Source organism: Crinia signifera, chromosome 9, assembly GCF_055691185.1.
Source record: "Crinia signifera chromosome 9, ASM5569118v1, whole genome shotgun sequence".
Taxonomy (NCBI): Eukaryota; Metazoa; Chordata; class Amphibia; order Anura; family Myobatrachidae; genus Crinia; species Crinia signifera.
In genome coordinates, this window is record NC_139225.1 from 84,971,060 (window position 1) to 84,996,077 (window position 25,018).

Here is a 25,018-nt window from a genome sequence, read left to right on the forward strand (position 1 = left end):
TTTAAAATATTAGTAAAACTGTTTTATTTTCCAGCCAGAATAAAAAGCCATGATGTCTGTCAGCCTTGTAAGGCGTCAGGATGGTTTCTTTTTGGTGTATTAAAGGCGGATTTTCCGCTATTCGCTGGCGCTAACACCTGAAAACCACATAAAAACTAGTAAGAAATGTTTATTATGCACTCACTTCTAGTGTTCTACATTTTCTTCAATATAACATTTTGACCTTTATGTAGGGGGGGGACACAAAAAATAAAAAGAGGAAATACAATAACCACAATAAGCACAATAAGAAACCAAGGATTAGCACAATCAGTGTACATACACCCTACTCTGGACATAATAAGTAAGAGAAAGAAAAAAAGGTGGAAAAACCAGGTATACAGATGTAGTGCCGCTCATCATTGCAGGGGCTGGCGGTGGATTTGCCACGCGCCAGTCCCCACCGCCTCGCCGCATTCCCCCATCTCCCCGCTTCCCCCTAACCCTGCCTATCTCCCTGAAGCAGAGACAGGCAGGGTTCCCGTCTCCTGCCGACGGGAAACTGGGACGCGCATGCGTGTAGGACGCTTGCGCATCCCAGTCAGATGTAGCGTTCGCTCGACAGCAGTGGTGGTCTGGCAAGCCATGGCTCTGGAAGAGCGGTGCTACATCTGTATTATACATTACCCACATGTTCTACAGAATTATGATCAGGATTGACCACAACAGAACCATAGAATATGAACAATCAGAGCATGGAGAGTTAAAAGAGGTTGACATCTACAGATTTGCTATTCAGTGTTGTATGGCCCATAGCTTCTCTATATGTATACCACCCTAACCATTTCATATGTATAGAATTAGCAGAGGAGGAATACTGTACTCCTGCAGTCTCGGAGTTATAGTGTTTCTGGATTTTATCCCATATCAGGGCAATACTCGGGATCCCAGCTGTCCTCCATAATTTGGCGATTTCTGCCTTTGTGGCAATAAAAATGTGCTGAGGACATAGGTCTCACCTTTGGACAGGTGGCCTAAATAAAGGTGGAGCAGTGCCATCTAAGGATTAGCCCTAATCGATTCTCCAACCACTTTACTGTTCATGCAGAAAACACAGACTCCCAAGTGGCTTCAACATGGGACACTCCCCGAATATGTGGAAAATTGTACCTATTCCACCACAATTTCTCCAACATGATTTGGAGATGTTAGGCCATATTTTATGTTGGCAATCAGGTGTATAGTACGCCCTATGCATTAACTTAAAAAAACATCTCAGAGTGTTTGATGCATCTGGACATTTTAAAACATGACATATATTAAAACCCATTCTTCATCTTGCAAGGTTCTGTGGAAATCCCTCTCCCATAAAGCCTTAGACTTGAGTCTAGTCAGACTGTTCTGAGAAACCAGGAGGTCATACCACCTGGAAATCCCACCTTTGCGGCTGGGGTTACATAGTACATTTGGGGTAATATGTGGTGTCATGTTCGGGGAGGGGAGAGATCTTGGGAGCCAGTTTCTCAGCTGTAGATATTTAATGAAGTCACTCTTAGGGATATCGTATGTTTCCTGTAGGTAGGTAAAGGGGGCTAGCTGTTCCTAAATAAACAAATCACCCAGTGTAATCAGTCCCCTTGATACCCAGTTAATCAGCCACACATTTGGAATCAAAGCCACCACTGGCCATAAGGATAGGAGAAGGGCTGGCAGGGCTATGTCCTTTCTACAAGATATTCCCTCATGCCAGACCCTCACTGTGGCCTTTACAGCAGTATTTACTATATTCAATGAGCGGGAGGAGGCAGGTGACATTCATTGTAGATCAGCTAGGCCACAAGGTGAGGCCTCCAGCCTCTCAATGTGGACCCAGGGTTTTAAGGAGTCTTGCGCAAACCAGTCCCTTGCCTGACTCAGGAGACACGCTCAGTGATACTGTTCTATATCCGGAAAGGCAACTCCCCCGGCTGCTTTAGACCGTATTAATATATTCTTGGCTACTTTAGGTTTTAAGCCTTTCCAAACATATTTAGTGAAAGTCCTGTTGATCTTATTATACAAAGGCTTTGGGAGTAATCTAGGGATTGCCCTGAATAAATACATTAGCTTCGGGAGCAGTACCATCTTTACTGCAGCAATTCTACCTAACCAAAAGACTTCCTACATCATCCAATCTCTGGCCAGGCCCTCAAATGCCTTCAGGAGAGGACCATAATTGCAGTCAATCACATCTACATACCAGGCCAAACAAACCCCAAGGTATTTCAAAGATCTTGAATGTCATGCATACCTATACTCATCTTTAAGTCTGGTCAGTATGTCAGTAGGCGTAAAAAAGGAAAGGACCTCTGTATTACTAGTATTCAACTTGTAGTAGGAAACAGAAGAGAACTGTGCCAGGATGTCATGTAGGGCTGGGAGGGAGGAGACAAGATTCAAAATACATAATAAAATGTAATTGTCAAACAAACATATATTGTAGGACAAATTTTCAAGCTCTGGGCCTACTAATGAACCTGTCACTCTAATCCTCTCTGCCAGGGGTTTATTCGCTAGAGTGAAAATCAGAGGGGAAAGAGGGCACCCCTGTCTGGTACCATTAGTAATAAGAAAACTCAAAGAGAGACACCCATTTGCATATACCTTTGCTGAAGGGAATGAATACAAGGCTAGTATGGAGTCTAAAATTCTACCCGCAAAACCGAAATGAAGCAAGACAGATCTGAGGTTACCCCAGTGCAACCTATCAAAGGCCTTTTTGGCATCTAAAGGTAAGAGGAGCAGTGAGTCCTTTGTACTGGAGCAATGCTCTATCACATTGAACATTCTACGTTTATTGTCTGGGCCTGACTGCCAAGCACGAATCCGACCTGGTCGGGACCAATGAGAGTCGGTAGTAGTGGAATAGTCTATTGGCCAAAATCTTAGCATATAACTTAATATCAATATTAAGTAAGGCAATGGGCCAATAATTCTGCATTATGGAGGGGGATTTTCCTGGTTTGGGAATAGTTATTATCTGCGCTTCCAGCATTTCTTTAGGGAAGAAGTTTAGGTCAGATGTTTCATTAAAGTCCGATAGAAGGACTGGGCTTTAATCAGCTTTAAAAGCTTTATAAAAATTAGCAGGATGAAGGGGCGTGGCCTGACGGGCAAAGGAGAAGGTTGTGCGGTGCAGAGCTCCCGTCTGCGCCGGACCAAAGGGCTCCGTTACACCCCTTTCCCATCCCCAATTGTCTCTCCCCTTCACAGGGGACCCCCCGCTGAACACCCACAGCTGAGCGGGCGAGTGCTGCGGAGCCGGGGGACTTGGAAACCAGTCCTTGCGGGTTGCGGCCTACCCGTTTGTGGAAGCCGGGGCCTCGATTTGGTGTTCCCCCCGTCGCGGGAGTCGGGACCCACAGAGCCGCGGGTGACTCCGAGCTATTGTTACACCACTGATGCTGCCCAGCGCAATAAAGTCTGAGCACTAGAGCGCTCAGACTGGATTGTGCATGCGCAGACCATTTGGTGCTGCATCCATTTTTCCGGTGATTCCAGCAGTGCTGCTGCCTTCATCACAGGACTCAGGAGGGTAAGTATTAAAAAGTAGGTGCAGCATTCGTGGTGTGCACCACCCTGGGAATTAGGGGCCTGTGTGCACCATGCACATTGCACCCATTATAAATATGCCACTGTTCCCATGGCATGTGTAGGAACAAACCCTAAATGACGGGTTGCATTGCTTTTATACTACCTCCCCATGTCAAGTATATTGACAGCCAAAGGCCAAAGTACCTTTTTTGGGAGGTGTAATTCAGTGAATTTGTGGATATCTTTGTGAATTAATGACTACGTGGACCATAAACTGGTCTGTTTATGTCTCAGATCTTTCCCTTACTGTTTAGAACTTTTTATGTACATATATAGAACATATACTGTAAACCAGAGCTGGGCAATTGCAGCCCTCCAGATGTTGATGAACTACACAGCCCAGAATGCTTTGCATTAGTTTTGCTATGTGGCCATGCTGAAACTGATGCAAGGCATGCTGGGATGTGTAGTTCATCAACATCTGGAGGGCTGCAATTGCCCAGCCCTGCTGTAAACTATCAGGTTTGGATATGGATAATCAAGAAAGCCCTTGGACGCAATAGTTCCTTTATGCCATATAATGCTTTTCATAGTAATCTCTGCAGGGTTAAAAGGAATCTGGCTCCATATTTTTCCTGCACATAGTAAGCATTTAAATTGAGACAACAAAACTGTAAAAATTATGCATTTTCATTTTAAGTGCAGATTTATTTTGTCAAAGCTTAAAAATAGAATCCAGCTTTTTACTATTTTGGAGAGGCTTATTGGTAAAACAAGAACAACAAAGTATTTTTTTAAGACATTAAAACAAATAAAATAAAACAATTAGCTTTTTTTCATATCTTGAAATTTCAATATAAAAACCTTTAGGGAGGTATCCAATAAAAAAAGTTTTGGGAGCAGAGGGTGGAGAGGGGCATGGGGCACGGCGGTATGCCCCATCACCATATGGGAACGCCCAGCGTTTCACGGGCATTCTCATGGTAATGAGGTATGACGGACAGGCGGAGGGCGGACAGCTGTCATCATTGGATGTCAACTGCCCACCTACTTCCCTCCGAGCAGACTTGCATCTGTAAGGTTGCTCTGAGGCAACCTTACATATGCGTGAGCCTTCACAATGATGGGGGCAGATCCCACCAGGCTGCAAATGGATGTTGCTGTGTAACATCCATTCGCATGCCCTGTGTTCGAATTTGCCTTGTGAATGGGTGGTGGCAGGTTTGGCGGACTCGCAAGGATGCGAATGTGCAGCCTTGCGAATCAACCTGAATAAGGACCTTTGTGTAAAACGGACTGCTTTTGGAGACATTGTTTTGCCTGCCTGAGACATGTGAAACAAAGGGCCCAATTCAGGTTGGCTTGGTAAGCTGCAAACAACGCAGCCCGTCACAAGTCCGAATGTCCACCCCCCTGCCGCCACTAATTCCTCTCGGTAACATACGAGGTGAAGTGTAATAAAAACACATCCCATCGCATGCTTCCGCTGCAGGAGAAATCATTTGCCGACTATCAAATGATTTCTCCTGCCTTGGCAATTAGAAGTCAGTGAAAACTGAATTTCATTTGCATGCAGCTGGATGAAGAAAGGATGGGTGGCTGATATCCAGGTGGGGTGCGCACCCGCAACCAGTTGGCCTGCAGCGAAGAGCCTACACCCACCGTGGAGGCCAAAACAAAAGGACAAAAAAGACAAATGAAACCCCCTGTCAACAAGAAATAATGGAGCCAATTTTTAGTGTGTCATCTAGATCTTTATCCCTTGATGAAGAAAAAGTACTTCTTAAAGGTTTGAATTTTATTCCAACCAATAAAGCGGATCCATTCCAAATAAAGGTTGAACAATTTAAACTCAACTGTCAATGAAAATTAAAATAGCACTTTCAGGACAAGGATACAGTGTTGGTCAATACGGGACCATTACCAGCAGCATTACGCAAAAAGTCTAAATTTGAACCTTTGTCCGTAAATCCTTCTATCAAGACGTTTAATAGGCTCACTGAACATAACACTTCAATTATTTTACCATCTTCTATGGATACAAATGCAAACTTTTCTGCTACAGATTGGAAAGCATTAAAGGTTCTGACACCTCAATTACTATCCGCCCAGGGGATAAAGGGGGCGGACTGGTGATTCAGAATATCTTCAAGAGATCGCTCATCAATTGTCTGACCCTGATGTATATGCATTACTTCCTAAAGATCCATCTGTTGAATATAAACGCGAACTTGACTCCATTTGAACATAGCGGTGCAAACTTCTTTAATTGATTCCATTACAAAAGAAGCCCTAACCACCGAGTATCCTATTGTGCCATTGTTGTACACCATACCAAAAGTGCACAAAAGTGCAGTTAATCCGTCGGGCAAACCCATCATCTCTGCCCAGGGGTCTCTTTATCAGCCTGTGTCAATATTTTTGGACAGCTTTTTGCAGCCTTGTGTCCAAGGGTGGATGACATATTTAAAGGACACCAATGCCCTGTTACTTAAATTACAACAGTTGGGGCGCCTGCCGGAGGGGTGTCTCCTGTGCACGGTGGATGTCGCGAGCCTCTACACATGCATTCTGCATGAGGGGGGCTCTCAGCGGTCCGTACGTTGATCACGGATAGCCCCCTGTACAGGGGCCCCTACATAGATTTGTTTCTACAACTACTTGGTCTTACTTTAAAGTATAATTTTTTCATGTCTAATAATACATTTTATCTTCAGTGATGTGGATGCGCGATGGGGTCCTCTGTGGCCCCATCGCTCGCCAACAGTTACATGTTCAATGTAGAACAGTTACTGTTTTTTGATGACCCTGGGATCAGCAGGCATCTTGTACTGTACACACACTACATAGATGACCTGCTGATCCTGTGGTCAGGTCCTCGAGAGTTGTTGGAACAGTTGATTTTTAATCACAATACTTCACCATCACTGGTAAAATTAACATTCAATATCAGTGGGGATAACATACAATTTTTGGACATGGATATTAGGAACACTGAGGGCGTCATTTCCACATCCTTATTTTGTAAACCCACTAACTTATTAATGGCGTCTAGCCATCATCCTGCCCCGTTAAAAGTCTGTCATTCTCCCAGATGTTGCGGGTGCGCCGCATTGTCAGTCGGAGGAGTTAGACGTGGCTCTCTCCACTATGGTTGAGAAATTTAAAGCACGAGGGTACAAAGCAGTGGACTTGTTGAAGGCTAAATAAAAAGTATTATCTGTGTGTATTAAAGTGTGTATGACCCAGTGATGAGTGGTGAGCGATGCTATGCCCTTCCGCACCATCACTGGAAAAGCCGCTCAACTGCTGGTAATACCAGCAGATGAGCTGCTTTGAGGACAGCTTTGCATAGCTCTGCGCTATGCAAAGCTGTCCTCTCCCCTCTGTTGGCGCCAGTGTGTATGCACTGAGCGGCTTTCCCCCAGCGATGAATGCGATTATCGCTGTTCATAAACACTGGGCATAGTCGCCCAGTGTGTATGGACCTTAATACTTACATTGTATTTTGTTTAAAGACTGGGAAAATATGTATTACTGGACAAACTACATTGTGTATGTTCTACAGATGTTTCTGCCACCAATACAGCATTTAAAGAGACTTTTAACATCTATCTGTCCTTGTGTATTGTTATCTGCTGCAGCTTGGTACAGGCAAAACTTTATGGGGGAATTTACTAAGATGGGATTTCTATTTCACATGGAATGTTGTTATGGGCAACCAATGACAATCTGGGCAGTGGACCAAGTTGTTGACACTAGTAGCACTGCCTATACATATGCCACACCAGTTGCCGGCACTAGTAGCGCTGCCTATACATATGCCCACACCAGTTGCCGACACTAGTAGCGCTGCCTATATATATGCCCATACCAGTTGCTGACACTAGTAGTGCTGCCTATACATATGCCCACACCAGTTGCTGACACTAGTAGCACTGCTTGTACATATGTCCACACCAGTTGCCGACACTAGTAGCACTGATTATACATATGCCCACACCAGTTGCCGACACTAGTAGTGCTGCCTGTACATATGTCCACACCAGTCGCCGACACTAGTAGCGCTGATTATACATATGCCCACACATTTTGCCGACACTAGTAGCGCTGCCTGTACATATGTCCACACCAATTGCCGACATAGTAGCGCTGATTATACATATGCCCACACCAGTTGCCGACACTAGTAGCACTGCCTGTACAAATGCCCACACCAGTTACCGACAGTAGTATTGCTGCCTTTACATATGCCCACACCAGTTGCAGTACACTCACATTTTACTGAACTAGTTCAGGGCAATTCAGGCTTGCAGCTCATCCTCTCCTTCTTCTTTTTCCATTAGACAGTCTTCCTTCCTTGTAGCTCCCTCCATTCGTGTAGCCCCGCCCCCTCCAGCCATTAACCCCACCCCTTTTTCAGTCCACGCAGTGGCGCTGACCAGGGTGCTTAGGAGCAGGGAGGGAGCCTCTGCGCATTCAGCGTGGCTGCCTGTAATGCAGTGTGACACAGGCGCAGCAGCTGCTGGCAGCCACAGAGGACAGCAGGGGATCTACAGCAGGGAGAGCACCTCTCTTACCAGGTGCCTCTCTGCCATGCATCCTCTGCTGAGCGGATAGCACCAGCCCTGGCACTGCAGGTGGGGCAGATGTAACATGTATAGAGAGAGTTAGATTTGTGTGAGTTATTTTGTTTCTGTGCATGTTAAATACTGCATTATTAAAGGCTGCATTATTCCTACACTATATGGATTTTTGGGTCGGTAATGGCTCATTGAATCTTTAATTTGTTTGGTTAGCAGCCGCACTTACGGATGACTGTCTCCATTAGGTTAATATAGTTTGGGGGGGGGGGGGGGGGGTTGTGCTGCACTCTACCTTTATTTGGTTTGCATAATGATTTAAAAGCTACAAGATATATATCTTATACACTTTTTATTTAATCCAAATTCCTTAATTGTAATATTGACTAATTGACTAATGAACAAAGAATATGTCAAGGTGAATACAATAAAAACTTTTGTCTGGGTGAGTTGTATATCAATATGTACACAAACTTGGAGGTTGTGCTTGTGCCAATTGATTAAATACCAATTGACTTGAAACCCAACCTCCAAAAACAAAAGCAAAACCAAAGAAATGAATGAAAAAACAGAAAAATGGGGTATAAAAACAAATAATATCAAGATTGACCTGTCAATTTCGGCACAACAGTGCCGGTTTGCCGGTGTAAGTCTCCTAAGTAAATGTTCCTCAGTTCTCAGTCAGTACTACAGCGGCGTCCCACTTTTTTGGATTTTACAGTGTCTTAGGTTTGAAATTATTGGGAAATAGCTTCATTTTCAGTTTTCCGGATGAGGTACTCGTGTTTAACCTGTGTACTGACAGGTCGCGGACTCTTGGAGCGGCCTGCGCCGTCTGATACGGGGAGCTGCGTGTATTACACAGCCGCCTGTGCAGGCAGAGAACCGGCCAGGCACTGCCCCTTGTTGGACGGCGGTTAATGAGCTCATCGCTTCAGGTTTTGTATTCACCCATTGCAGTGACTCTTCGCCGCCTTACAGGTCCCGAAACACACTTTGTCACTTCCCCTTCTCCGTACTCACCTCTTGCACACACTGTCTACCGCTGCCGTGCAGTAACTGCAACTGTTTCCAATGCCCGCCTAGTTGTTGAATAGATATTTAGAGTTGTTTCACCAATGCATTTCGGCATAAAGCCTTCTTCTAGGGAGCTGTATGCTGGTGTTCCTTGGCTGGGTTTAAATGGCCCTCCACTCTGTGTTGCGCGCTTTTCATTGGTTCACAATAGACTTCCTCTAATTGATTCGCAGGGTTGTCTGTCAGCATGGCTGGATGTGTAAACCTGTTATTTCTCCTTTTACATTGTTGCAGTTTGTACCTACATCGCTTATTTAAGCCATTATGCTTTGTATATCAATACCTATAACTAAAAAGATACATAAATAAATACATTTGTTGCTCATTTATTTCCTATACAATAGTTTATATTGTTCTGTCTACTCCTCGTTAGTTATGCATTTGTGTAGTAGTTTTCAACTACCTTGTGTGCACATATCTTTGTTGTCCAGTACTTACAATATTGACCGACTAGTTCACTTTTTGTCCACTATAGCTTTCACCTCATTGTCTAAGTTTAGGCCCCGAGGTTTTAGTGTTTTTAATTCATACATCCACCTTAACTCAAGTTTATCTATTTTCAAAATGTAGTCTCCTCCCCTCCAGTTATGTTTCACTTCCTCCATACCTATGAATTTTAGTGAGCTGGGGTCTCCATTATGGTGGTCACTAAAATGTTTGGACAGGTTGTGCTCTGCATTCTTTTTCTTTATATTTCGTATGTGCTCATTCATCCCTTTATGGTCTAATCGTGCGCCCTACATATGGTTTTTGGCACCCACACTCCAGCAAGTAAATCACACCTTTGCTATTACATGTTATTCTGTTCTTAATGTCATATATTTCTTGTGCTCTTGTTGATTTAAATGAAGTGACGGGTTTTTTGGTTGTCTTTTGCTGATTCTTGCAACCCGTACAGGTTCCACAGTAGTAGAATCCTTTATTGGGTTGCTGGTTATTGATGTTTGATTGGATCTGTCGCTTGGGCGGTATATGGTTGTTTACCAGTTTCTGTCTGATATTCGGAGCTTTGCAGTATACTATTTTAGGTCTAGTGGGTAAAATGTCTGATAGTAACTCATCTTGTAGCAGTAGGGGCCAATGTTTCTGCAGTATATTCTGGAGTGTAGTAGATTCTTTGTATGTGTTCCTGTTTTTCTCTTTATATTTGAGGAGTTCTGCTTTCTCTATGCTTTCTACCTGTCTAAGGGCTGTTTTTAGTTCTGCTTCTTTGTATTTATTTTCTTTGAATTCTATTGTCATTTCTTTACTCTGTTCTAGATAGTCAGTGTTTTTAGAGCAATTATGTTTCAATCTTATGTATTGGCTTTTGGGTATTGATTTTAACCAGTTAGGCTGGTGCCCACTTGTGGATAATATGAAACTGTTCACATCTACTGACTTTTTGTAAGTTTTGGTTTGTAGCTGGCCATTTTCTATATAAATTTTGAGGTCTAAGAATTCTACTTCTTTTTAACTGTAGTTACTTGTGAAGATTAAATTGTTGTTGTTGTTGTTGTTGTTGTTCATGTATTTTAGAAAGTTTTTTAGGGAAGTTTCATCTCCCCTCCAGATGAAGATAATGTCATCTATAAATCTTTTCCATAGCATGAGATTTGCCCCTGGGGCCCCCTCACCCCATATATACCTGTCCTCCCACCAGCTCATTAAAAGTTTTGCATACCAAGGGGCAAATCTCATGCCCATCGTGGTTCCTGTCGTCTGAATGTAGAATTCGTTCTTGAACCACACATAATTATGTTTAAGGATGAAGTTTATACTGTCTATAATGAAATCTAACTGTTCTGGTTCAATTGTCTCATCTTTTGATAAGTGGTATTTAATACTGTCCGTGCCCTGTTCATGACTTATTACACTGTATAATGAGGTTACGTCAGATGTTACTAACCATAGGTCTTCTTCCCATTCGGTGTCTTGCAGATGTTTCAGGATATGTGTTGTGTCTCGTATGTATGATTTCTGTTTTTGCACATAAGGTTGTAGATGAGCGTCCAGGTATTGATAGAGGTTTGAAGTGAGAGAATTAATTCCGGATATGATGGGCCTTCCTGGTGGGTTTAAAGGTTTTTTATGAATCTTTGGTAGATAGTAGAACACGGGTATCACTGGGTGTTGTGTTTGAATGAACTTCAGTTCCTGTTGATTAATAATGCCCTTTTCACTGCCTTGTCTCAGATGTTGGTCTAGTTTCTTTTTAAAATTTGGTGTCAGGTCACATGTTAATTTTGCATATGTGTTTGTATCGTCCAGGATCCTATGTGCTTCTTGCAGGTAATCCTGTTTGTTTAGGATAACTGTCCCTCCCCCTTGTCCGCTGGTTTTATAATTAGGCCTTTGTTGTCCTGTAGGTCTGTGTGTTTATGTATTGTCTGTGTGGTTGTGCTGTTGGCAATAGTTGTACCTGTGCTCAGAAAGTGTTTTTTTAGGGTTAGTCTTCTCGCAAAATTATGCAGGTCTAAATATGTCTGAAATGTATTCAATTTATTAGTTGGGGAAATGTTAAGCCTTTGTCCAAAATTTTGAGGTGGTGTGCTTTCTCAGATTAATACCCCTTTACCTATCTCTGTTGTGTCTACTTCATTGTTTTCCTTGGTTTCTTGTTTTTTTTCCCCCTCTACATCCCCTTCTTGTTTTTTTGTTGTTTTTACTCATTTTTCTTTTCCCTTACATTGATTGTCAAGATGTACACAAACTTGGAGGTTGTGCTTGTGCCAATTGATTAAATAACAATTGACGTGGAACCCAACCAGTATGTGGTATTCTGGAACTTGTGTTGTTTGACAGCAGAGTATACTGATATTGAAAGTAGAGATGTGCAGACTCGGATTCCAGAGATCCGAGCCCCCACGGACATCATCATTCCGAGCCCGGTTCCGAGCAGCGCTCAGAGATTCCCGCCTGACTCGGGTCCATCCGCGTGGTCAGAACATCATCACCCGGCGCCGGATTTCTCGAGGCTTTAAATAGCGGCTACTGCGCCCGCCATCTTCACTTCAGTCTAGTAGTGGGTTGGGAGAGGGTGTGTTGGTGCGGCTGCTGGGGCTTAAACTTGAGCTTGACCTTGAACGCAATATTTCTTATTCGCTGGGGCTGTCTCTCCGTACTGCTGTGTAGTTTAATTGTGTACTTGTAGTACTACTGTCTCCTCTGTGCGGTTTACCTCTGGTGTGCTGTGCTGTAATTATTTTATTCGCTGGAGCTGTCTCCCTCAGTGCTGCTGTGTACTCTGTTCTCCTCTCTGCTTAGGTTGGGATCTCCCTAGCAAGGAGGACAGTCTAACTGTGTACTTGTAATACTACTGTCTCCTCTGTGCTGGGGCCTACCTCTGTTGCTGTGCTGTAATATTATATATAATAATTAATTATATATATAGTCCACTGGTACTGCCTGCACTGAATCTGCCAGTATTATTTTGTTACTCAGTCCACTGTTGCCACTGGCAGTGCTACTGCCTAAGTGTACCTACCTAGTACATACTAGGCTGCTATATATAATTTAATTAAAAAATAATACTTGTGCTGCGTAGGACTGTAAAAAATAATTCCATGCTGCTGGTGCACTGATGTGTGCCACTGAGTGCCACTGCCAAGCAGTACCTAATAATAAAATTAATTATTATAAATTCTGCTGGTGCACTGCATAAAGCTACTGGTGGTGTGTAACTACAGTACCTTTTGTGTTGACCACTGGCAGTGCTACTGCCTACCTACCTACCTACCTAGTAGTTTAGTTTATCTACCTACTAGGCTGCTATATTATTATTAATACTTAATTAATTTAATTATATATAGTCCAATGGTGCTGCCTGCACTGAATACTGTGAATAGAGGTTGCCAGTATTATTTACACAGACCAGTGTACCTACCTAGTAGTACAACTACATACTAGGCTGCTATATATAATTTAATTAAAAAAATAATACTTGTGCTGCGTGGGACTGTAAAAAATATTTCCATGCTGCTGGTGCACTGACGTGTGCCATTGAGTGCCATTGCCAAGCAGTACCTAATAATAAAATTACTTATTATAAATTCTGCTGGTGCACATACTAGTATTGCTGACGTATCTACCTGTCTTGTGCCTAGTACTGCCTTATCTACCTGTCTGGTGCCTAGTACTGCTGTATCTACCTGTCTGGTGCCTAGTACTGCCATATCTACCACTGCAGAGTCACTCTTACATGAGCCACGTGTTTGTGCCGCACACTTGTGTGGCTTAGCATAGTTATCCAGCTACCTTGGTGCAACCTTTTGCCCTAAAAACAATATTGTGAGGTGTGAGGTGTTCAGAATAGACTGGAAATGAGTGGAAATTAATGTTATTGAGGTTAAAATAGCTTAGGAGCAAAAAAAATAATTCTGTGATTTTAGCAGTTTTTATGCTTTTTTAACAAAAAAATCAGAACCTAAAACCCAAAAAATCCAAACACATAACACTTAGGAGGTGTTTTGCCAAAATCCATTAGAACCCAAAACCTCAAGGTAATCAGAACCCAAAACCTGAAAAGTGGCCGGTGCACATCCCTAATTGAAAGTACCTAGGAATACATGGGGGACTAGAAAGAGCCCAAACTAGTAGTGACTGGTGCTGGGTGAATAACAATATTACTCTAGAAACTGTGGACAGTTTCCAGCAGTAGTGGCTGGCACTTGGAGCACAACAGCAACACACTGGAAACCTTTAATAGTTTTTGGCATTTGGAGTATCATAGGAACACATATGAAACTATGAGAGCACCAAGTTTTAAACATTGGCATTTGGAGTATCATAGGAACACATAGGAAACTATGAGAGCACCAAGTTTTAAACACTGGCATCTGGATATCAAAGCAACAGATGAACCACACCGGACTGCTTAGCCAAACTGTGAAACAATTTCTGACTGAAGGCTAGTAAGCAGGTTTTACCAGGAATTGTTCTGGCAAAGGCCAAAAAGAGGTTTGTATAGGGCCCCCTGTGTGCTAATAGGTCACCATTGTCATGTGCAGTGAATCAGTTTACAGATTGGTAGGACATTAATAATCAGATCACAGGTAAGATGGAGGCATTAATAATTCAGTAGTGCTGGCTCCAAATGAGGAAAATAAATAATCTTTTCATTGTTACCACACGGAGAAGTCCTGACAGTCTGGGAGAGAGATTTACTGTAATACCATATAGCGACACATGTAACAGGCAGTGACGGATCCATTGGTGTGTTGCAGTGCAATTTTAAATCCAAATAGTGGAGCCAAACCAACTGCCAGTGAGCCTGGATGTCGAAGTTTGGCCGATTTGTGTTGGCACTTGGTGTGTCTCACCTATTTGAATTTTGACTGCACTGGATCCGCCAATGGTAATAGGACATACCATTCTATTGTGTGAAAATCATTTAGTGGCCTACACCACTATTCTCATGATGTCAGTGAAGTCCCTTGTTCTTAGTGAATTCATAGACTGGATAGTACTTCAAAATGCCACCTCTATGATAAAGGTTATGATAAAGGTTCATTTCTGAAGCGCTCTAACACATCATACAGTCTTTGTGCTTAAAATATTAGCTGTGCTACAAATGTGGTAAGAACAGAACATGTTGAAAAGACTGCTATGAGTTGTACTTAGCTTATTCCCCTAAGTGTATTTTGGCATTTGTGGATTGACACTAAGGGGTACATTTATTAAAAAATCAAACAAGCTCTAATGAGGTAATCTCAGCCAGGAATCCCATATCCTAAATTTACTAAACACAGTAATTGGCAGCATTTGCTCAAATACAAATATAAACCACGGCAGAACACACACACAAGTATGAATAAAAAGTCCATCAGCCAAACTCAGCAGGACTTTCCATATGCACTCACGACTTCACCAATATTTACTATAGTTTGCATTAGCAAACGCAGCCGTTAATTCAGCTCCACTTTTTTGGCTGCTGAAATGAATCAGTCATTTAGAAGTGTGCGGTGCTTCTCTGGGTAAAATTTAAAAGAAAGAGTTAAAATGTCAAAATCCACCATGCCCTCCCCCCAGCCCTCTCCTAAGCATAACCATCCCCAGGCTCTTTGGGTGTGTGCTGCTTCCAAAAATACCAGGAACATTTTTTGTAGGAGTAGTATTTTAAGAACCAGCACCAGGATTTAAGTATTGCCATCGACCACCAATTATTAACTTTTATCGAAAGTTTGTCACTGAAGGTCAAATGTTTTTGCCACTAATGGTGTTGATCCAATGATTTTCCACCATCGAAGGCATCCTGTTAACAATGTTTTTTTTCCCCAAAGCAGAGGACTACACATGTAATTGAAATGTCTATTGTACAGGAAGAACTCAAGGGTAGATTGTATAGCATTTCAATTATATGTGTACATAAAATATAAATACAAATATAATGACATGCCTGCCTATGTACTAAGATGTTCCTAAAAATTTAAAGTTGTTGTCACCTGTAACTTATTGAAATCAATAAGCATTTACAATTTTTATATGGAAAAGGGGAGACGATTAAATTACAGAAAAATGTTCTTTTCCAGAGAAAGACAGAAGAAATGGTTGTGTTAGAGAGAGAAAGGTAGTGAGCAGGGTAAACAATGTATCAGAATGAGCGTTTGAAAGGTACAGTAGGGGGCTGAAAGCTGAGAAATGGGAAAGTCTAAAGCCCAGTACACACAAGGTGCCACCACCTCCGTGATGAATGAGGTGCTTAAGCACAGATCGCTCGGCCCACATCGCGGCACACAAGCGATGCACCTAAGATGTGTGCTGAGCGATCTGCGCTGAGCAGTGTTTTGCTAGTCAAAACACGGCAATCTAGTAGGATGCATGCATTGTCTATCTCTGCCGGCAATGGTGATGTGCATCGCCATGGCTATGGGGCATACACACGGAGCGTTCTGTGCTTCATTTCTAAGCAATCTAGTCAGATCACTTAGAATTGGGATTTAAATCGCCCCATGTGTATGCCGCATTAGAGACAGAGAGGGGGAAGGGAGAGATAAAGGTAAAGTGAACACAGATGGAACGCTAATGAGATATTTATTTTATTCTGTAGGTGGTAAAGAATTATTACAGCTCAAATGCAGGAACTCTATGTGGAATTCATAAAGATGCGTTAGTATTTAATTTCAAAGGGGTCAAAATAGGGAGACAGAGGATCGGGTTTGATGGCATTGATTTATGACTTTCCACTCAAGTCATAATTCATAGTCAAATGCCTAGGCAGGGGAATTTATCTAATCTGCCACATTGGTGTGTAGTGCTTGGAATATGAAGCAAACTAATGTTAATGTCTGTTTCCTTCACTTTGCATTCTTGCTGAAGCTTCAGTTCCACTATCCCTGTCATAAGTAGTTTAATCAAGCTGATGCTTATGTGTGCTTTTTTTCAAAACAATTATTATGCTGGGTATGACCTCATAGTAAGAGATAGCCTTTACCGCAAGCAAAACAGCACATGTGCAGAGTGCACAAATGAAATAATTGCAGATGTAAAAAAACATAAATCAGCAATGACCTTATTTTCTCAAAGTCAAAATAATAGATGTTTCTGACTGTGCCTCTACACTGTAATACAGTGAGTGCAGTGTATATATAATTGCATAATAATGTACTTTTTTAATATTACCTAGTCCCCCGGCGTCCACAGCAGGCCTTCAGCTTCATCTCCGGCGTCTCCAGCGGTCCCAGGAGTGCATTGCACGAGTTCCTAGGCGCGCTGGTGACGTCACCGGCACGCCTGGGAACTCGCGCAATGCACTACTGAGACCGCTGGAGACGCCGGAGATGAAGCTGAAGGCCTGCTATGGACGCCGAGGGACCATCGGGGTCCCACCAGGTGACAGGTAAGTATGTAAAAAAAATATTCCAAAAAACTGAAAAATCCCTTTTTCGTAATGCTCGTGGTCCTGAGCATTTCGGATAAGGGATAGTCAACCTGTATATGCATATAACGTCATTTTGGTATTATAATGAATCCTTATGCCCCACACACAAGGGGCGACTGTGCCTTTGTGCTGAGCAATCTTATTACACTGGCGATGACTAGATTTATATTGGATGCAGTATAAAAGTCAGGCAATGGTGGCACACGGGACCGAGCATCGCTGTCACCGGGGGGAACACACACTCTGCTTGTTTTCTGAAGTATAAATACGGTTGCTACAGTTGCTGATACTGCTGACATTCACATTAAAAGTTGTTGCTTAGTAAAACTATTCATTACAATGGTTCATTTTGGCCTACAGACACTTTTGTAAAGAAATCTAATCTAATCTATCACTCATGAATGGCATGATAATTATGTAAAGTAATGTTATATTCTTCTGATTGGTGTTTATTTTGGTCACCACCACAAAGGCTTGGCCAACCATTTCATAGGACATATTATGTAGAGAACATGGATACTACAGTGCATGGTCTGTTTAATCAATGTTCCTGCTTTTACCAGGTAACTGTATAATGCAATGTATTATTTGAGGGTACTGTCTGAACCCTGGCACTTGAAGTAGTGTTGGGGCCCTCAGGCAGTAGGGCCCATTGGGAATTTCTCTTGTGGGCCAGGCTGATGCCCTTTACACATGGTGCAATTCAGGGTCACTTTCGATTTGATTTTGACTATATAGTCAAAATTGAATCAAACTTGAACGGTTTTCAGCTGCATTAGATTTGATGCTGATGTGTGCTCCCGTTCAGTTTATATCAAACATAACTAGTAGATTGTGCAGGCAAGACTAGATATAGTACAGAACTGTACTATATATTCAAAATCGAATGGGTACACTGTACCGTGTGGTGATCGTGATTGAATATAGCAATGGCGGTGGCTGAAATTCCAAACACACTAATTAGAACAGGTCTCCACATACTTTTGGCAAGTAATGTATTTCGCTTTGCTTTTTCCAAAGAAGCATCATGTTAAAAAGTGTAGCTATGATAACATATAATCCTATGTGCTTCTGAAATGGTAGTTTCCCTTTAAGTTCTCAAAGTGAATTCAGGATGTGAAACCGCTGTATGATTTCTGCTTTGCAATTACAGTACATGAAACAAATTGGTTCTTCCCACACAGTAAGAATGTACAAGAAGCATTGTAATTTATTACAGGAAGGTAGTAATATGACAGTGAAAAAGCCTTACCCTTAAGCGTCTTTCAAAAGAGGAAATATTGCCTTTGTGCTGCTCCTTACGTTGTCGCCACTCAATAAGATTTGGACTGTGCTCCCCAGGTAGTGAGATGTTACATTTACCCAAAGTTGGGCTGACCACTCCTGCTAGTATGTGGGGTTCCGCATTAAGGCTGATCTCCATTCCACTGGCAAAGGTGACACGTAGGGAGCCATCAGGATTAACACGATAAATGTTAAGAGTGTTTTCTGCCAACAGATAGGGAACAATTGTTTAGCGATTGATCACATTATGATTAGTGGTTTGTAAAGGTAATGCTTTTATAACCTAACTTATTTCTTAGAGTCGCATAGCATTAATATTGGGTCTATTTACACAAACAGGGCAAGCACCTGAATGTTACAGACATTCAATTTAGCTCATCATGTAATATGTGAAATGACTTAATTCTCGTGGAAAACCTCATCATTACGTGGCTATGAGAATAACACAATAACATTACACATTTTGTTTTGTATGTATACAGTAGCTAAATCGTATTATTGTAAAAGATGAATGCAGTGACAGCAATAATACCTTACAGCAGCATTTTTCATCCACTGTGAAGTGACACACTAGTGTGCCGTGAGCAGTTCTCAAGTCTGCCGCTGGAGCCAGAGATGCATTTTTAACTCTACACCCTGGGGCACTCTGCACTCTGCAAGCAGATAAGTCTGGCATAGACTCTGTACTATACTTTACTGTGTTCATCTGGGGGCCAATGTGTTTCATTTTTGTGTTCTATGGGCGTAAGTATAAATTATTGTTTTTTTATGTGGGGGCTAATGTTTTGTTCGTGTGGGAGCCAATGGGTGTGTTTGTTTTTCCTGTGGGTGCAAGTGTCTGTGTGTTTTTCTCTGGGAGGACTAATGGTGTGCCTTGGCAATTTTAAAATCCTGTTCGGTGTGCCACGAGTTGAAAACTGTTGAAAATAACTGCCTTACATTATGCCAGATATAGTGGTTAGGCATTTTATGTAACCTACTAAGAGGTCTATTTTGTCTGTCATCAGTTAGTCTATAAGGCAGATAGGAGTGTTTGGCAAACTCGTGTATCTATTTGTCTACTTTGCTCGTCTTTCTTCCATCAGTTTTCTCTGCCGATTTGTCTACACATACAGGGTGAAATTTAATAAGATGAGAGATTCAGAAAATTAGAGATTTGGTAAAAAATCTCCAGTTTTTATTTAAAGCGGCAATCATTTACACTTTAAAATCAAACTGGTTTTTAAGTGTAAATGATTGCCGCTTTAAAAAAAAAAAAAAAAACCTGGAGATTTCTTACCAAATATCTTAATTTCTGAATCTGCCATTCTATTAACTTTCACCCATTTTTTCTACAACAAGACTGACTGGAGCAGACAGGCTGCAGCTACACAATCTCAATTATTTAATTAGGGCTGCCGGGTAACTTGGATTATCCTTAGGTGTGCAGAGTCCAGGAAGTAGCACTGCTCTTGCAAATAATGCTTTACAAATTGAGGGCCTTATTCTAGTTCATTCTTTCTGATAAATCCTTCTTAGATGGACAAAACCTTGTGCACTGCAGGTGGGGCAGATGTAACTTGTGCAGAGAGAATTAGATTTGGGTGGGGTTTTACTTCAAAGTGAGATCTATATTGCAGAGTAAAAATAAAGCAGCCAATATATACCCTGCACAGAAACAAAATAACTCACCCAAATCTAATTCTCTCTGCACATTTTACATCTGCCCCCTGCAGTGCACATGGTTTTGTCCATCTAAGAAGGATTTTGTCAGAAAGAGTGAACTAGAATAACCCCCTGAGTGAACTTGTTCCAGCATATACGAAATGCCAGTGTGTACTTTTCTTGCATTATTTAACAGCTGCTAATTAGAAGAAGCAAGCATGCTAGTAAATAAGGCTGCAATGCTTCAGTACTTATGCTGTAGTAAATTAGTTCTCTGTGAGGCCACAAGATTCACACTTGACATCCCTACTTCCCATGTAATTGACCTGTATGTACAGTATATGACGCCTACAGTACATTGTAACCAATTAAGTTTTATATTTAATTGTTAAGCTCTATGTTAGTAAAGATATGAAAGTTTTCCAGGTTATACTTCTTGCTCTTGCTTGAAGGCTCTAAGTACTTGATGTATTTTTAAACACCACACAATAAACACAAGATGACAATTGATAGTAATTAAAATGTAATGACATGTTAAACACCCATCTAAAAGAATCCTACATTTTATACATCCCAACAATTCAGATATTCCCAAGACATTTATATTTTGGCAGTCAGTAGGGTGTAGGTAGTAACAAAGGGGTCATGGTATGCAGGGACAAATGGAGGATTTGCAGGAGGGGGTTTCCAGACAGAGGTGAAGCTAAGCACAGGGGTGGAGACTGAAGTGACCCAGTACATGTTGGGTCCGTTAAACTAGTGTAGAGAGATAGACCTACATGAAACGACAGATAGATTAAATGTATTTTCTAATAGTCATAGAGATATTTCCGTTCTAAAAATCATTGCTGAATAGAAAAAGGACAAGGGCTAGACATTGATGGAGTTAACCAAAAGCCAGGCTAAGGAAACCATTATCCATGTAAAATATTGATATCTATCTATCTATCTTGAAATGGATGGTGGTACTCAGAGATTTCTTGTATCCAAAAATTGTATTAGAGTCAACACATGAGAAACACCAATGTCTTATGACCAACCTTCCCCTAATAAAATGCAGGAGGAACTAGATATAAAAGTATTTTTGGAATAAGATAAACTCGAAAACCATTTCAGAGAAGTCCCATCAAATCCTCCTTGAGCAGCCTGGGACCTCCCCGACCGGCAGGATCACATGTGATTCATCACATTCGGTGCTACTTCATGTGATACCCGTTCACTGCTGCCGGGAGGGGGTCTGACCCAGATATCTTACATGCAGCATGTATGATCTCGCTCTGATCTGATGCACAAGGGACCGCACATTTGATGTCACATGCATGCTATTTGGACTGATTTCGGGCCAATCCGCTGGAATCAGGTGAAATCAGGCCCAAGTTACATAGAGTATGGGGGCCTTTACAAGTGCCTCCAGGAAGAGGATCAGTTGGTGGCTGGTATGATAGGAAGCAGCAGTGAGTGGAGGGTGCACATTGCACAACCTGTGATTCAAGAAGCTTATTAAGGGGCAAGACCAAATTCCAGAGGGGCATGGCTTACATTGAAGACCCCTGTGTGCTCTATTGGTATGGTAGAGACTGTTTTCTCTCCTCCACAGTGATCACTGCTTCCCATGCTAGAGTTCGTGACTTTGCCCGTGCTGCACCCCTTCAGTGGAACACACTCCCTTGCTCCCTTAGACTCTCCCCGACCTTGCAGAGCTTCAAATGGGCACTGAAAACTTACCTATTCATCAACGGGTACCCTTCCGCTGCATAACCTAGTCCTGAGGCTGGTCCACCGACCCCCTGCCTCATGCCTTGACCATCCCTGCCTGCTTATATCCTGCTATCAAACCACCTCCCAATTGCTTGCACCTCATGTAATCTGTCTGTCTCCCCTTCCAACTAGCCTGTAAACTCCTCAGAGAAGGGCCCTTTTCCCTCCTGTTGTCAAAGCCCTCTTCTCTTCACATTTCCATCACAGCTCTCCCATACGCAAACACTCAGTGACCATCTTTGTCCACATACTCATCTCCATCTTTGGCCACCAGCTTCTAGTAGTATGTTGTTATAGAACAATGGTTTGAAGGATAACGTGGCTCTTTTATAAGTGGAGGTTTGCCTGTATGAGTAAAGCAGGATCTACCCCTAGATCCCTATAAGGAAAATGTCAAAATAAAAGAATATATACTCTGAACTTAGGCGCTCCTCAGGTGGAGAGGTGCTCACTTCAGTCTCCACTACACCCAGATGCCTTGGCCCGACTATTGACCAGTCAACCTTCACCATCAACAATTGGGACTCCACTGCGGATGTTTTCCATCTTACCTGCTACCAACATCTACGGCTTTAACAGTAACTGGCTAATATGAGAAGACAGGTATATCCAGCCTGCTGCAACCATGCAGTGCCTATCATCTCTCCACAGGAAAAGCAACCTTGCCAGCAATACATGTTTAATTTCTTCAGTACCCAAATAGCTATTTGGAGAAACCACTGGGACATTACACAAGATCTATGGGACACAGTTCAACCAGAGGCAACGGGTGAATATAATAATCTGAATATGCACCTCTTATAATTTTGTATTCTCCCATATATATTATTATTATTTTTAATACTTTCTATATTACATCAGCATGATATATCAATGTATTTGGTACTTGTGTATTTGCAGGGCGTCCAATTAGCATATGTATGCTAGCGTTGGGAAATCGCATCGCACGGCCCGTTTTAGTACTGTGTGATGCGTGCGATGCGATCTCAGTAGTGAATATGGCATGGACATTAGGCAGTTAGCGTAGCTGTGCTTTCAAAATCAACGTAGGCTGCACAAATAGCGTAGTCAGCCAGAACTTGTGTAGTGTTCCTGGTCCCAGAGCTGAATAACTGACAGCAATGGCTGCATCGGGGAGAGCAGAAAATGTGCACAAAGTGACAGTAGTGTCTGGTGAACCTGTGAGCATGTTCACCTTGCCAAATACAGAGGAGGAGGCTGTTTGTTATTTCTAGCAGCACAATTTGCTTCCAGTCACGCAAAATTATGTGAACGGGCACCCTATACACCTATCCATGAAAGAATGCATGTGGCGCTGCCACATTAAAGCCTGTCACAAGAGGGTGAGCCTCTGAGCGGCGCATTGTTTCCTGGGGTGCCATTTACCCTTCCCTTCCCTTGTCCGCTTTATATATTCCTGGGCGGAGGAGTTTACAACTGTAAATTATTGTGACCGTCAACTGCAGTTGTCTAATAAAACTACAGTGCAGTATAACAGTTTAATGCATGAGGCCTGCACTCTGGACCTAATTGCACAGCCCCATCAGCAAATTGGCGGTCCCGGCAAGATAGTAGAAGTGGATGAGAGCCTGTTTGTGAAACATAAAAGTCATGTGGGACAGAAGCTGCCTCAGCAGTAAAGCTTCGGAGGGATTTGCAGGGAGACTGGTGACTGCTTTGTGACTCCAGTCGAGAAGCGTGATGCCACTACATTGATGGCCACCATCAATCACTTTGTGGAACCAGGAACAATGATTTACTCTGATTGCTGGTGGGCTTACAATACGGAGCAGCTTGAGCAGGCCGTATACGAACATGCTCATGTAAACTTTGCCGACCCTGAGTCAGGTGTTCACATCCAGAACATTGAGCGCCTGTAGGGGGCATGTAAATGGTGCAACAAGCACCAAAGAGGCACGTCACGCAAACATTTAGACTCCTACCTACAAGAATTTATGTGGCGTAAGACTCTGGGCGCTGATAATGCGTTTCTCCGCATTCTGAGTGAAGTGTAACTTTGTTATTATTATATATTTTTTCATTATTAATTGTCATTATTCATGTTCTTTTACTTGATTTATTGTTATAATTGTAATTAATGTGATATGTTAGTATTAATTATTAAGTAAATTTCAAGTTAATCGTTAACAGATGTCGCCATTACTGTGTCAGATGTATGATATGGCAGGTGTGAATGTGTTCCTAAAACAATCCCACTATCCACACCACCCTGAAGCGTGGCGAGCGGCTGCAGAACGCGTCCTCCTGACCTTTTCGCACCCACTATCCACGTCGGCGTGGAGTTGACTTTATATAGTGCGTGTGCGTGTGGTGAGCGGATGCGGAATCTATGTAAAGTAATCCGCGGGGCTCGCTGCACTCACCACGCTTTGGGCTCGCTGTGCTCGCCACACTATATAAAATCAACTCCACGCCGATGTGGATAGTGGGGGTATGAAAAGGTCGGGAGGATGCGTTCCGCTGCCGCTCGCCACGCTTTGGGGTGGCGTGGATAGTGGGGGGTAACTAAAACTCCTTGCATGTCATAGAAGTGTATAATAAAGTTAATGGCGTCGCACCCTATAAAATCGCATGCGATTGCATGAGATTTTGAGTGAGGCGCGATCACTCAAGAGAGCAGTAAATAAATTACATAGGAAAACTGCATCACATCCCATCGCACGGCACTAAAACTGGGCCTGCGATGCTACGATTTTCTTACGCAGAATAGCCCACTAAGCAAATTGCTTAGTGGGCGCCATGGTACTACACAAATACCATGTATTTTTATTATTGTTTTGTTTGTTTATTAAAACCAGGTATATTTTTCTTTATTTAAAATGTATCATTGTATTCTTAAAGTGCAGCAAAAAACACCCTTCTTTTATACGTTTATATTGTGTAAGTGCTTGACACCCCCTTTTCTTGCTGCTGCTAGGGTCTAAAACAGCTCCTTCTATCAAGCGTCCCATCAATATCTTGATATCGCATTTCCTTGACACTTATCATAGTATCAAACTGGTTTTGTATGATAAATGGTGCTCTGGTCAAACAGCTCCCAACCACCATTTTCCAAGCAAGTGGCAGTTGGGAGCTGATTGACTGGTGCTCCATTTATCATATGCAATGAGTTTTAAAATATGATGATAAATCAGCCCCTAATGATGATGATAACTTGTGCATCCTTACTCTGACTTCATCATCGTACAATTCAAGTGAATCTTCTTGATATTGCACAGTTATACAGTATTTGGTGCAACTG

The 25,018-nt window shown here is 42.3% G+C and overlaps 1 protein-coding gene across 3 annotated transcripts in view; it reads right to left on the reverse strand.

The window, feature by feature from the left end:
- TENM1 (teneurin transmembrane protein 1) overlaps window positions 1-25,018 on the reverse strand; it is a 726,432-nt gene that overhangs the window by 37,835 nt on the left and 663,579 nt on the right. For all 3 annotated transcript variants that reach the window (XM_083159336.1, XM_083159335.1, XM_083159334.1), the window contains one exon: window positions 18,323-18,558. In XM_083159336.1, the coding sequence (XP_083015462.1) occupies window positions 18,323-18,558 (236 nt within the window). The remainder of the gene's footprint in view (window positions 1-18,322; window positions 18,559-25,018) is intronic.